Below are 13,691 nucleotides of genomic sequence, written 5' to 3' on the forward strand. Positions count from 1 at the left end.
TCACGAGGGTCTCGTGCCTTTTTGTCCCTTTACAATTATTCTTTAAACAGTGTGGATATATTATGTTATATGTTTACATAAACATGAACCCAGGCATATTACTTGCACAGCTAGCTAGCTTTGAGGAAGCTCCCTTCACTCCTCTGTCATGTAGAACATTGCCTTCAGTGCATGTCCTCCAGAAGGACTGAGAAGGTGCCAAGCACTGAGTAGGATAATCTGTTACCTGGTTGCTTTAAGAAGCTAAATTCTGAGAGGATGGTAGGATTTAGAGAGGACAAGCTCTTGCACCAATATGTTCTCCTCTCTCTGTAGGCTTGTTTCTAATAACATTTAAGGTGTTAGGTTTGATCACGTTGAACTTTGTAATTGTTGTGAATAATCCTCCTCCCAACTTAATGTTAGAGCTGCAGGTAGCAGTTTTAGCTAGGATTAAAAACAGAAATAAATTAAATAGTTTGGATATATATTCCCAGAAGGATGTATTGGAAGAGATGCTGCTTTTTCAGAGATAGAACTAATCCTTAATATTTTACTTGATTTTTAAAATTATTTTTTCAGGGTGTTACACACATTGGCTACACAGACCTGCCCAGCAGAAAGGCTAAACAGGCCAGTAGTCTGTATTCCAATAATATTCAACCTCCTAAAGGCTATTAGTTCTGACAAAGAGAACTTCTACTTTGATCCAAAAGATGAATTTGATTACGGGACTCTGGATCATGTTATTAGAGGAACTGTAGTAATGAAGGTAAGTCAGTAAATATTCTCCTCTTAATTTGTGAGTACATACTTGTACATTTATTAGTGCTTTCTCTTTAAAATGCATTCAAAGATACTGCATATCAACAGACTTCAGAGGTGGCTTGATGGAGAGCATGGGTAATTGTGTTTGTATTCAGCTGAATATTCCTCTGTCCTTTTTTGTGAAAGGAAACCTCTTTGCTTTTGCCTTCTTGTCAAGGTTAAACAAATACCTAATGTGTCTACTATTGAAAAATAGGAAAAAGATTAAATTTGCATGTTGTATTCATGTGATAAAAGCATAGTTATTTAAAATATTTTTGAAACATTACTATAGGACCGGAAAAACATTCTGCCTTTATTTTTTTAAAATAACTACATGTTTCTGTTGTTATAAGAATAACTTCAGAAAAAAAACTGGTGGAACTAGAATATGCAGGTTAATTTTAGCTCTATTAGGACATAATAAAATACAAACTGGGGGCATCAGCCAGTACTGGCTCTCCTTGTGCAACTGTTAGGAATTAATAATCTGCAATTTGGGTAGAGATATTCATTTATGTTGAGTTTTGCAGTATAATATTGCCAATGTTTTGTAGTGCTTATTAATATCTACTCTGGAGGAAGCTTGCATTGACTTCAGCTCTCTCAAATCACTACTTTAGTACAACTTTTAGGTCTGACAACTCCAACAGTTCCTCTAGAGTCCTGGAGAACAGCAAGAAATGTGAGACATCATGTCTGGAACACAGCATCACAGAATATTAGGAGTTGGAAGGGACCTTGAAAGCTCATCCAGTCCAACCCCTCTGACAGAGAAGGATCACCTAGACCAGGTCACATAGGAATGCATCCAGGCGGGTTTTGAATGTCTCCAGAGAAGGAGACTCCACAACCTCTCTGGGCAGCCTGGTCCAGTGCTCTGTCACCCTCACAGTGGAAAAGTTTTTCCTCATGTTCACATGGAACCTCCTATGTTCCAGCTTGCTCCCATTGCCCCTTGTCCTGTCATTAGACATCAGAGAGAAGAGCCTGGCTCCTTCCTCCTGACACTCACCCTTTACAAATGTATAAACATTAATGAGGTCACCCCTCAGTCTCCTTCAAGCTAAAAAAAAAACCAGCTCCCTCAGCTTGCTGAGGTCTGGGCAGGCTCTGATTACAGTTCAGATCTGTAGCAGAACTTGCTTTTTCCAAGACCTTGTTTTATTTTGGATAATTGCTTTTCATTTAAGGAACTTTCCCTCTGTTTGTTTGTTTGTTCGTTCCTGCTTTCAAGACCTGTGCTGTGTTTCTGCCAGGTCCTCTTGGACACTGATATTAAATCTTGTCTGAAAAATGCGTAAACTTGGTCATGCTGTACTGATCATCCAGCCTTGCAAACTTCTGCTCATGTGGGGGGAAAAAAGATGATGTTCTTGTGGCATGGCTTTAGGTTCTTAAGACTTATCTGAGTCGCAGGATTGAGAAGAGTAGACTCCTTGAACTATAATGCATCTGCCATGTTAGGGATAACTGTAAATATCTCTTGTTAGGATGGCAAGGTGATTTTCCCAGCATCTCCACCAAATAACATTCCTGAAGGACCCTCTGTGAAGCAGAAGACTGTAGCAGAGCTGGAAGCAGAAAAAGCAGCTACTATTACACCTTTTAGAAAAACTATGACTAGTGCATCTGTATACACAGCAGGTAGGTAACTTCCAGTGCTGAAGAATTAGTGTCAAGTGTTCCTCATTTGGCTAATACTTTTCAGTGACTTCTCATTTTACTCATTCCATTTAATAACTGGCTGATGTATCTAGTGCAAAAACAGTGTAGTGTAATTGCTTTTGAGAGGGGAAAATAAAATTTTAGAAGTTTAACCAAAAAATATTAACACTTCAAACCGTGCTGACTCATGCTGTGTGCATGTATGTGTGTTTGGCTTTATTTAAATATCAGTAAAATACTTAAAATTCTGAAGGACTCCTGCTAGGGACTGTGCCCATACTTTGCAGCAGAATCAATTTAATGCCATTGCTTTCTTCAGTATTTATGTTATTTTATGAGACTTAAATGCCCACAATCTACTGAAGTATTAGGAACAGGACATTGTCTTGACAAATAAATATTTGCTCTTTCTGTCAATTGGTATTCTGTGTGCATCAGAACTTCTGCACGAGGTAATTAATGAACAGAGTATCCTTAATGTTAACCTCTGTTCTTCATACTCTTTGAGTCTTTCAAGTAGTATCTCAACATGATTGTGACTCTTCTACATGTTTGCTATAGAACAGGGGTGTGATGAGCCAGCGTTGGGGAAGAAACCTATCTTTGCTGCTTTGTCTGCATGCATAACAAAGATGTTGGTATTATATTTATGGATTCATTTTATATTGGAAAAGAACCACTAGCACTTAAAGAGCCTTGTAGTTGACAAGTATGATCCAGCTGATCTTGAAATAAAACTATGCACAAAATTTCTTTTGCCTTTTAGCTCAGTACTGGACTCTTCTTGTACAGAGTTTAAGTGTAAGAAACAATTGAAAAGTTATAGAGAAGTTGTGCTGTGCTTCCAAGTTTACCAGGCATGTTAGCACTGGGCATCATAGCTCCTAACACTGCTTTCACACAAATTATGACATTTGGCCTAGCTGAAATAGTGGGGTACCATACAATATGGGGTGTGACTCCTGCTCTTCACTCTCCACTCATGTCAGTGACTAATGCAATCTCAGGTAAGTAGCTGTTATACAACTTCTTGTTTTCTATTTGAAATAAATACTGTTCCTTTTACTTGAACTATAGACAAAAGTCTGCTGATATGCCTTTTAAAATGCCAAAGAGCCTAGTACTACTTTGCATCTCTGAGTTGTCCTTGCTATTTATGAAAGTAATCTGGAACTTCTTTTCAAGAGTATGTTTTTTCAAAAGAAAGGCAAATGTGGTGCTGTGTATTTTTTGGTTTTGTTTTTATAAGTAATTTTCAACTCTTAAACTGTTTGCTTTAAAGTTTGTTTTACTTGGAGTGCTACAGTCTCTCCTTTCATACAGTACATCTTTCCTCCCAAAATGTTGCCCTGAAAAAAACTTGTCTTTCATGTTTTCTGCTTTCTTTTTTTCCTCTCTTCAAACTGTGTTTTGAGGAAGAGGGAAAAAAGAAAAATTTTCAAACAGTGACCTGTAAGATTCATAACCTTATAAATATATAAGATTTTATGTATCTGCATGTGTATATATGTGACAGGTCATGAGTCTGATCTATTTTGACTATTAAAAACAAAGGTTTTTTTAATCGAACAAGTACTTGAGGCTGACTGTGCTTGATGTACTGTACTTCAAAACTACATTAATATACTATTTTTTTTCTTTGGAAACATGCTTATATTGCTGAAAAAAGATCATGGCAGTCTTTGTTTAAATAGTAATATGTAGAGTAGGGGTAAAAATGTGAGTTGACTGGTGTATTTTTGACAGGTGGAAGGAAACTTGCTCTAGGTATAGAGCCTTTTAAGGTTCAGTAACACTTTTTTCCCTTTTAAATAGGAATAACTGCAGTTGGTGGACTGGTATTAATTAGAGGAAACTATCTCCCTGAAAACACTCCTCAAAGTCTACCAGTGCTTTCAACCTTTATCTCTTCAAGTCAATATTGCAGGTATGAATGTTAAGTGTTTTGCTTTTTTTTTTTTTCCCCTTCCCTGAGGCTAACTTAAAGCATCTGTGTAACTCTCTTAATTCTTCTAGCTCTTGCAGTGTGTAAATTCCAGAAATATTCTGGGAATAGAGTTTGAGAGCATCCATCAATAAAGAAAAAAAACCCCAAATTTAATGGTAGTTACTGTATCTGGTTCACACATCCTGTTCACACATCTCTTTTTAGAGAAGCATTTAAATGTGCATTTTTCTTTTACAGTATCCTTTGAGTGATGATTATATAAAATAGCTTTTTCCTGTATAACCCAAGATGGTACTGCATTTCTTTGTATTCCTTTTCCCACTTGAAAAATATACTAGTGGCATAGAATAAAATTCTGCTTGCTCAGTATTCACAAGTCCCAGCTTCATGAATAAAAAAAGATGCAAAAGTGAGCAATGTGACTTATAAATACATTTTTTGCTAGAGTAGACAGGGAAAAGAGCATAGTCATAAACTAAGCTGTACCCTATAGTCAGCATAGAGTATGGAGTCAGAGCAAGTCCTCCAGGCTTTCATAAATTCCCTCCTAAGGTTAAAAAGGACAACAGGATCTCACCCTGATTACACTTTTTTTTCCCTGGTTTTCCAGCTTGCTAGATTTTCAGAGGTGTTATTGCTGTCAGTTGCTAACTTTGTGTGGTAATATGGTTCAACCAAATATTTCTTATAGCTTGGCATATGCTTAGTTTTGGATTTTATTTCTTAAAACTTGTTGCTTTCTTTTGGCCAGGTGGGTTTATAGTTACACAGAGAATGCTGGATATGTTTGAACGTCCCACAGACCCTCCTGAGTACAACTACTTGTACCTTCTTCCTGGTGGTGTATTTGTAGGAGGCTATGCAGCTGCTCTCAAGGGTGGCTATAATATTGAACAGGTAAGAAGATAACATTTTGGCACTCAGCCTGCTGTTCACAGCATGGTATGCTTCTTCACTGCTTATTCTGTTAAGGAGCAAATAGCAAATTAGCCATCGTCTTTTAATCAGCTGTGAATTCCAACAAAGCCAATATGAAGTTGATTAAGTTTGTAATTATACCTCAAATGCTGAATCTGCAAATTTTAAAAGCTTTAATTCCCCCCGCCCATATCTAAAGCAGCAGGTACTTTGTTACTTATTAAACAGTTTTCCAAAATTGCATCTTAAATGTTGGAGTGACTATAGAAGCCAGTCTTCAGTTTAAATGTTTCTGAAAGTTTGAGTGTCACTTAAAGTAGGTATGAGATCTGGATGGGATGAGACTTCAGCACAGAGGGGAGGATGTACAGGGTTTTTACCTATTAGAACCTTCTATGGTAGACAGACTTCTGTTTGCATTTGTTTTAAAAGAGAAACCAATGTATATTGCCTTTTGTGTTTGGAAAAAGTGAATCCAAGCATAGCTTTATCCTGGGGGCTTGCAAAGCATTGAGATTTTTTTTAGTTATCTAGACATGTATAGCTGAGTTCATTTAAACTTGTTTATAGTTTTTGAAAACAGGAGTTCAGATGCACCATAAGCAAATTCCAAAACTATTCCTATAATGAACAGGACAGTTTAGCTTTGGGATTGTACTAAAGAAAAACTTGCTTCTGAACAGTTTAGGAAAGTTGGCTTGATGCAAGTTTAGTATTCACAGTGCAGAAAAACTAAGCTCATAAAGTGGGGAAAAATCTTTAATAGATATCACATATTAATTGGTCAAAATCGCATCCCATACAATTTCTCATAGTGAAAAGTTTGACTTCCACTTCAGTTAAGAACAAACCATCCCGTGACTTATACGCATTCTGGAGAAATTTGCCCTTTTGTGTAATAATCAGAAATATTTTGATAATGATTATGTACTTTGTGCCTCTACTTCACGAATGCATATTGATGTTTTTCTTATTTTAAAGATGATGTATCTGGGCTCAGGCTTATGCTGCGTTGGTGCCCTGGCTGGTCTGTCTACCCAAGGAACAGCTTGTCTTGGAAATGCTTTGGGTATGATTGGTGTTGCAGGAGGTTTAGCAGCAACTATTGGAGGCCTTAAACCTTCATCTGAATTGTTGTCACAGATGTCAGGTGCAGTGGCACTCGGTGGTACCATAGGTATGTGTATGATACTATAAACTAACAATATATGCTCTATACACGTATTTATGCAAGCTTTATATACACAAAATATTGTATAGGTCACAGGTAAATTGACTAACTTACATTTATGGCTTACTTATGTTATTTTGCAAATATGTGAACAAAGAATCATAAGTCCCAGGGCTTTTATTAGTGCATCAGGATGCGGTAAAGAATGGAGAGACTGGTGGAAAAGCAGAAGCACGTCATCTCTGTTAGGGAAACTGGGTACACAGAGGTAAATGAACTTGCCCAACTTCATACTTCTGTTCAGTTGCTGACAGAATGCTGCCAAATTCACTTTTTCACACTGTGCTTTCTTAACAGAAAATGTTGAATTTCTCAATATTTAATGAAGCTTCTAAGAACATGACATGCTTTATTCTTCTCTCTAATTTCCATGATATCCTCATTGCATAAAATGCACATACGCAGCTTTCAGTTACATGCCATTGCAATTTCTAGTGTAGAACAAGTCTTTCCATTGGAACAGGCATGTGTGTGTGTGTATTCGTTACACACTGAACCATGATATATCAATTTCTAGTTGCACGGATTAGTTGTGTTTTGTAAGACTTCTCTCCTGTCTTCAACTCTTAATAGGTTTGGCGATTGCTAAACTCATCCAGATTACAGGTCTGCCTCAGCTTGTGGCTGCTTTCCATAGTTTGGTTGGTTTGGCTGCTGTGCTCACCTGTGTAGCAGAATACATAGTCGAATATCCTCACTTCGCTACTGATCCAGCTGCAAACCTCACCAAGATTGTGGTGTACCTTAGCACATACATTGGCGGGGTGACTTTTGGTAGCTCTCTTGTTGCTTATGGAAAACTGCAAGGTGAGACCTTCCATTCAGTACTAAGTACTGGTTGTCCAAGAAGTAATTGCATCGTTTTGATTTTGTTTTGATTTGTTTTTGGTTTTTGGGTTTTTTTTTAGTAGATGGACATACACATCTTGAAAGGTAACTAACTTAAATTTAAACTGCAAATTCATTATGTAAATTGACAGCTGACAGGTCAAGCTTGTTTTAGGAAAAGAAAGGGCACAATTTCATTAACGATTATTTATTTGACATCAAGTTCAAAATGGAAAAGCAAAATGAACATTTTTGTCATATTTTGCTGTATTACTTCCAAAAAGGAAAACACGCTGTGCAAGCTCATCAAAAGTTATGTGAAGTGTATGGTGAAGATGCTTTAAAACAGTGTCAGAATTGGTTTGCTAAATTTCAGTCAGAGATTTTGATGTTAAAGATGCACCACGCTCAGGAAGGCCAACTGAAGTTGATAATGACAAAATAAAGGCATGGATCGAATCCAATAAGCGTTTAATGATACAAGAGATTGCTGATAATCTGAACATATTGAAATTGAGCATTGAAAACCATTTAAAACAACTTGGCTACATTAGGAAGCTCGATATTTGGGTACCACATGAGCTCAAAGACATTCATCTCACTAAGTGCATTGACATTTGCGATTCTCTCTTGAAACATGAAAAAAATAATCAATTTTTGCAATTATAACAAGCAATGACAAATGGATTGTCTACAACAACGACGAATGAAACAGAACGTGGAGCAAGCGTGATGAACCAGCTCAAAGCACTTCAAAAGCAAATATTTACCAAAGGAAGGTTACGCTGTCAGTCTGGTGGGAGTTCAAAGGCATTGTGTGTTTTGCATTGCTTCCAAGGAAATAAAACATTAATTTGTTCGTGTACTGTTGTCAACTGGATAAATTAAATTATGCCATCGAACAGAAGCCTCCAGAATGGGTGAATCACAAAGGTGGTGTGTTTCTCCATGATAACGCTAGACCACATACAAGTTTGGTCACTCGTCAAAAATTGTTGCAGCTTGGATGGGATGTGTTACCACATCCACCATATTCACCAGACCTGGCACCATCAGGCTACCATTTGTTTTGTTCTTTACAAAATGCCTTGCATGGTAAAACCTTCACTGCTGATGAGGATATCAAATCGTTCTTGGAACTGTTTTTTACTGGAAAAGATAAGAATTTTTTTGAGTGTGGAATCATGAAGTTGCCTGAAAAGTGGCAAAAGGTAATTGATCAAAGTGGACAATATGTTGTTTAATACAGTTGAAAAAAACGCAATTACTTTTTAGCCGATTTGTTGAAGGTTGTTCCACCCCCCCCCCAAGATTTAGCTCTGCCTTTAGATTGTTGTGTAATTGGAAAGAAACACTGTATTTCTGTATCGTGTAAAAGTTTATATATGAGTGTACTTTTAAAAATTCTGTTCTTGCTTGTGTACCTCTTTAGTTATGAACAGTTTATCTTCAAGGCTTGTACATATTACTGCTATTAATTACCATATCATATTTATTTATTATCATTATTTTTATTTATCACCATTAATTACCAAATCTTTCTGTGGGGAGACCTTATTGCAGTCTTCCAGTTCCAGAAGGGGGCCTACAGGAAAGCTGGGGAGGGACTTTTTACAAGGGCAGGTAGCAATAGAATGAGGGGGAATGGTTTTAAACTGGAAGAGGGGAGATTTAGACTAGAGATTAGGAAAAAATTCTTTACCATGAGCGTAGCGAGACACTGGCACAGGTTGCCCAGGGAAGTTGTGGATGCCCCCTCCCTGGCAGTGTTCAATGCCAGGTTGGTCAGGGCTTTGGGCAACCTGGTCTAGTGGGAGGTGTCCCTGCCCATGGCAGGGGGGTTAGACTGGATGAGCTTTATGGTCCCTTCCAACTCAAACCTTTCTATAATTCTATTGTATAAGCTTCCCTCAGTTCCTCTTATCTAGAAATGAGTGTCGTTTTCATGTTGTTAAGACACTGTACCTGACTATTTTACTAAACCTTTATGATCACAATTTCATCTTCCTGAGCAGACATTTGAATTGAAACCCTGGTGTTGCTGGACTCAGTGATCACTGCTAATATTTATGGGATTTTGTTCTTAGCATTGCAGGCTTCATTTAGGTACGTAGTTTTGCAATATCATTTAAGACTGACTCACTTTAAAGCATCCAATCCATTATCTATTTACCTACTTTGCAAACTCAGCCTCTTACTGTTTTAGTAAATATACCTTCTAAATTATATACTCGTTAATTCCTGATTCTTATGCACCCGAAGGTTTCTTTATTGCATTTATTTTTTGTTTTGTAAGCACACAGCTTTTGAGAGACTGAGTTAGCTAGAACTTCTTAGTATAGGTATTAAGAGATTCCTATTCCTGATCTTGTTATTAGCCTTGCAATAGTTCATTTGGGAAACATCTGTTTGCCGCCTTCAGTGTTTGAGACCGGCCATTGAAGGAGGAAGCATGATATGGAATGGAAAGCTGTCTTCTCTAATAATCTTTTGAAAGCTTTGTCAGTAGTATGTATTTCTGAGAAGAAATAAAGGAGTAACTACTTAGCAATTATTTTCTTTCTCCGTCTTCCCCTCTCCACCCCTCCTAGTGATTAGTGCATGTGTTCCTGGTGAACTTCACTGCCTGTTTCAGCCCACTCTCCTGTGTTTGTTTTGGATTTTTGTTTGGTTTGGTTTTTTTTCTTCTTTGCCGTATCAGCACCATAATAATAAAATTGTCTGTACTATTGAACTAGAAGTAGCAGGTCACACACTTTGATCAGTTCATTCTTTCTCTTGAATTCAGCTAAATTTAAATGAGATACTCTGTAAGTAATTACTTACACCAAAAGTAATGCATAATTATTTTTACTCTTTGCTGTGTTGTTTTAAAGTCTATGGTGAAAATAAATACTTGTTTGCCTTTTTAAACTGAATCACACACATCCCCAAACCTCTCTTCCCTTCAAGTCCCTGACAGTGTGGGGAGCTGTGGGAAGCCTGATGTCTTTTCAACAGGAAAAGAGGTCTCTGATTATTCTGAAACACTTAACAGAGATTAGGAAGTAAAACAAGAGTTTAAACAGGCGTATTTGAAAATCTAGAATAAGTCTGAATGTATTGCAATACTGTGTCAGCACAAGGTCTCAGCTTCAACTAACTTGTTTTATCTTCTGCTTCTCCTTCCCCCCTCCCCTGCCTTCTCTTTAAATTTTTCTTTTGTGGAGGTATTCAGTCTTCTCTGGGGCAAGAGACAGGTTCTCCTGCATGTATGTGTCAATCTCTGAATATGCGTTTGACTGCAGGTATCCTGAATTCTGCACCACTGCTCTTGCCTGGTCGACATGCATTGAATGCAGGATTGCTGGCTGCCAGCATTGGTGGAATGGTTCCATACATGGTTGATCCTAGTTACACTATGGGAATTACTTTTTTAGATTCTGTCTCGTCTCTCTCAGCCATTATAGGTGAAACAAATTAAACAAGCAGTTCATTCTTCAGGTTTCCAAGTTTCTTCCTGATGGCTGTTTTACCATCCTGCGTCACTATCATCATATTGTCTGTATGTTAACTTGCAGTAGCAAGTAGCAACTGACTTTCCTAAATCTTTAGAACAGTTCTGTTTTACAGCTAGAACAGGCTGTATACATATAGTGTGTATATAATTACGTTTTGCAGCTATGACTTAATGGAGGCTTTTATATGATAAACTGATATTTTCAAAGACTTTTTGAAAAGTTCATCCTTAAAATACTTATAAAGGCACTGGATGTACAGGTTGTCATGATAACTTAATAAGATTATCCCCATGTGTAACTTCCCCCATTCACTCACACCAGCTGTTGCAAAATTTACCCTACATATTACCATTCTGTAAACAGAGGCTTACAAAGTCTGCTCAGTATGAATACTTTACTTGTATGAACAGTTCCATGGAACTGGTGGGATGTTTTTGTGAGTAAAAACATGTGACTAAGCACAACATGAGGACAGTGGAGTGCCCTTCCTGTCTTAGAAGGCAGCATCAGTAAATCAAATCTTTGGGCCACAGCTTTATGTCTCCTATGTTGAAAATACTTGGATTGGATTATTAAGTAACTTCATATTTATTTTTTAATGCTACAGGCAGTCCTCTTTGCATGTTCTCCTTAGACATAGCTTATAGTGTGTATTTTCTTTCCTTTTCCAGGGTGTCACTTTAACAGCAGCTATTGGAGGTGCTGACATGCCTGTAGTTATTACTGTCCTGAACAGTTATTCTGGATGGGCTTTGTGTACTGAGGGCTTCCTACTGAACAACAACTTTCTGACCATTGTTGGTACACTCATTGGCTCCTCTGGCACCATCCTCTCTTACATCATGTATGTGGTAAGAAGTGAGCAGAAATTGTGCTTGTTTTCCAAGTAATGAGAAACCTTATTCAGCATGTTTGCTAGGGAGATAAGCAATCAGAAGACAAGACTGCTGTGTGTTTAGAGACTAGAAAATCCTTGACTGAAACTGTTGGACTAGACAGCAGTCACCTCTCTCTGGTTTGGAGAGATGCCCACTTCAAAACTGAGGAAAGCCTTTGCATTGATTTGGACATTCAGGGTTTCAATCTGGTCTCAGATATATGATTACTTGTACTCAGCTGTCTTTTTAGTCATGTCACTCTGCTGTGTTAAATTTAAACTAAATTTAAAATATATCAGCAGGAGGTATTTTAAGTAGTGGGTTCCTTTAAAAAAATCAACAAAAAACAACAGCAAACCAACACATTTGTTATGACTAGAGAGTAATTTAAAGTGTATTTTGAAGTATAGGAAAGTGTGCTGCTTTCTTCAGAGCAGCTACTTTGAAGTACCACGAGGTGGCAGCAGGCTTGCATTCATGTATTGCTGATACTAACGTCTGTGTCAGAGCAAACTTGAGCTTCAACTCTCTAATTATATTGCATTATTAGTAATAGTATTCTTTTTTTCCTGGAATATTTTTTCAGAAGTCTCTCTTGTTTTCCCATGTGTGTCTCCTTTTTGTTTTTGAAGATGGAGAGGTAACGACTTTAAGAAAACTGTTCACAGTGCAGCAGCTGCCAACCTCTTGATTCTCTGTTGTATAATTCTGTTTCACTTCTGCTCTTGTGTTCCTGTATGTGTCAGTGTCGCTATTCTCCTGTCTTGATGTTTTTCTATGGTCAGCCCTGACTGTCGTATTTTATGTCCTCTCTGCTTATAAATAGTGTCATTATCACGTTAGGAATGTTCAGTATCATTAATTTTCATCTCTCTTGAGGAACAATTTCAGAAAAGCTTAAAAAAGTATTTTTGTGCATCTTCATGGAGGTGAGTTAAAATTGTGATAAATGATTTAGCCTCAAGCAGGATTCCAATTAAAGTTTACAGTTTATTGAGTAAAGGCAAGCAAACAGCGCTGGGTGCGTGGGGACAGAATGTCCTGATCCTGTTCTGATCCCTCAAGCCGCATGCCGTACAGGTCTCTTTTGGGGTTTATATTTCTTTAACTAATACATATTCATGGGATTTCGCAATATGCATATACATATGCATGACCTATCCCAGCTTCATATTATAATTAGCTCTCCTCCCATCTGCGCTTGCACAGTGTCCCTTGCTGGTGGTCGTGGGGGGGTCGCAGAGGATGTTCTCTTGGTAACCTTTGTTAATTTTTTCTTCTTGCGTAGACTTAGTTAGTTCTTGGCTCTTGCTCAAACCACAGGACCGGTATTATCTCACTTCTGAGGGAGTGTTTTTTCTTTCTGGCGCCTTATGGGTTTTACACAACTATATACTCCATTCTACTTGTTCTCAATCTGTTCTCCGTACAAGGACAGCTAAAATAGTCACAGAGGTCGCATCTTCCCCATTTTCTCCACATTATTTTAACACGAATCAGACTGACATATCTCACAAAATGAACAATCTCAGGTATGAATTTTAAAGCATCTTGTTATTACATGAACATTTTATATTTCCTTATCAAAAGGAAATCAGATTATGTGGCACTATATAAATATTTTTGTGTGTGTGTGTATGTATGTATAAATAAATAAATTACTGTTTGGCCAACCCAATAGCTCTGTCTTCTTTACTCCCCTCCATCAGTATTTATATACAGTGATAAGATTCCCCTAAGCCTTCTACAGGCTGAAGTATCCCAGCTCTCAGCCTCTCCTCTCATGACAAATACTCCAATCCCTTAAGCATTTTCGACCTACTCTTATCATGTTCCCATAAATTCCATAAATTTTTGCTGTTGCAAACAATACTGTTATTAGAGTTCTTTGAGTATTGCATGGAAGGATTATTGGAGTGTTGTGGCCAGTCCCA

At 37.6% G+C, this 13,691-nt stretch overlaps 1 protein-coding gene across 1 annotated transcript; it reads left to right on the forward strand.

Annotated features, from left to right (window-relative positions):
• Positions 1-561: 561 nt before the first annotated feature.
• On the forward strand, positions 562-11,730 carry LOC104541736 (NAD(P) transhydrogenase, mitochondrial-like; the record flags this gene model as incomplete). The annotated part of the gene is given in 11 exon segments (XM_010185865.1): positions 562-638; positions 640-751; positions 2,280-2,433; positions 3,312-3,461; positions 4,270-4,381; positions 5,013-5,062; positions 5,154-5,299; positions 6,302-6,497; positions 7,125-7,358; positions 10,667-10,826; positions 11,550-11,730. Coding segments are annotated over 11 exon segments (1,572 nt in total), but the record flags the coding sequence as incomplete, so codon positions are not given.
• Between the last annotated feature and the right edge of the window lie 1,961 nt (positions 11,731-13,691).

The sequence above is a fragment of the Mesitornis unicolor genome, unplaced genomic scaffold (assembly GCF_000695765.1).
Source record: "Mesitornis unicolor isolate BGI_N332 unplaced genomic scaffold, ASM69576v1 scaffold8256, whole genome shotgun sequence".
Lineage (NCBI taxonomy): Eukaryota > Metazoa > Chordata > Aves > Mesitornithiformes > Mesitornithidae > Mesitornis > Mesitornis unicolor.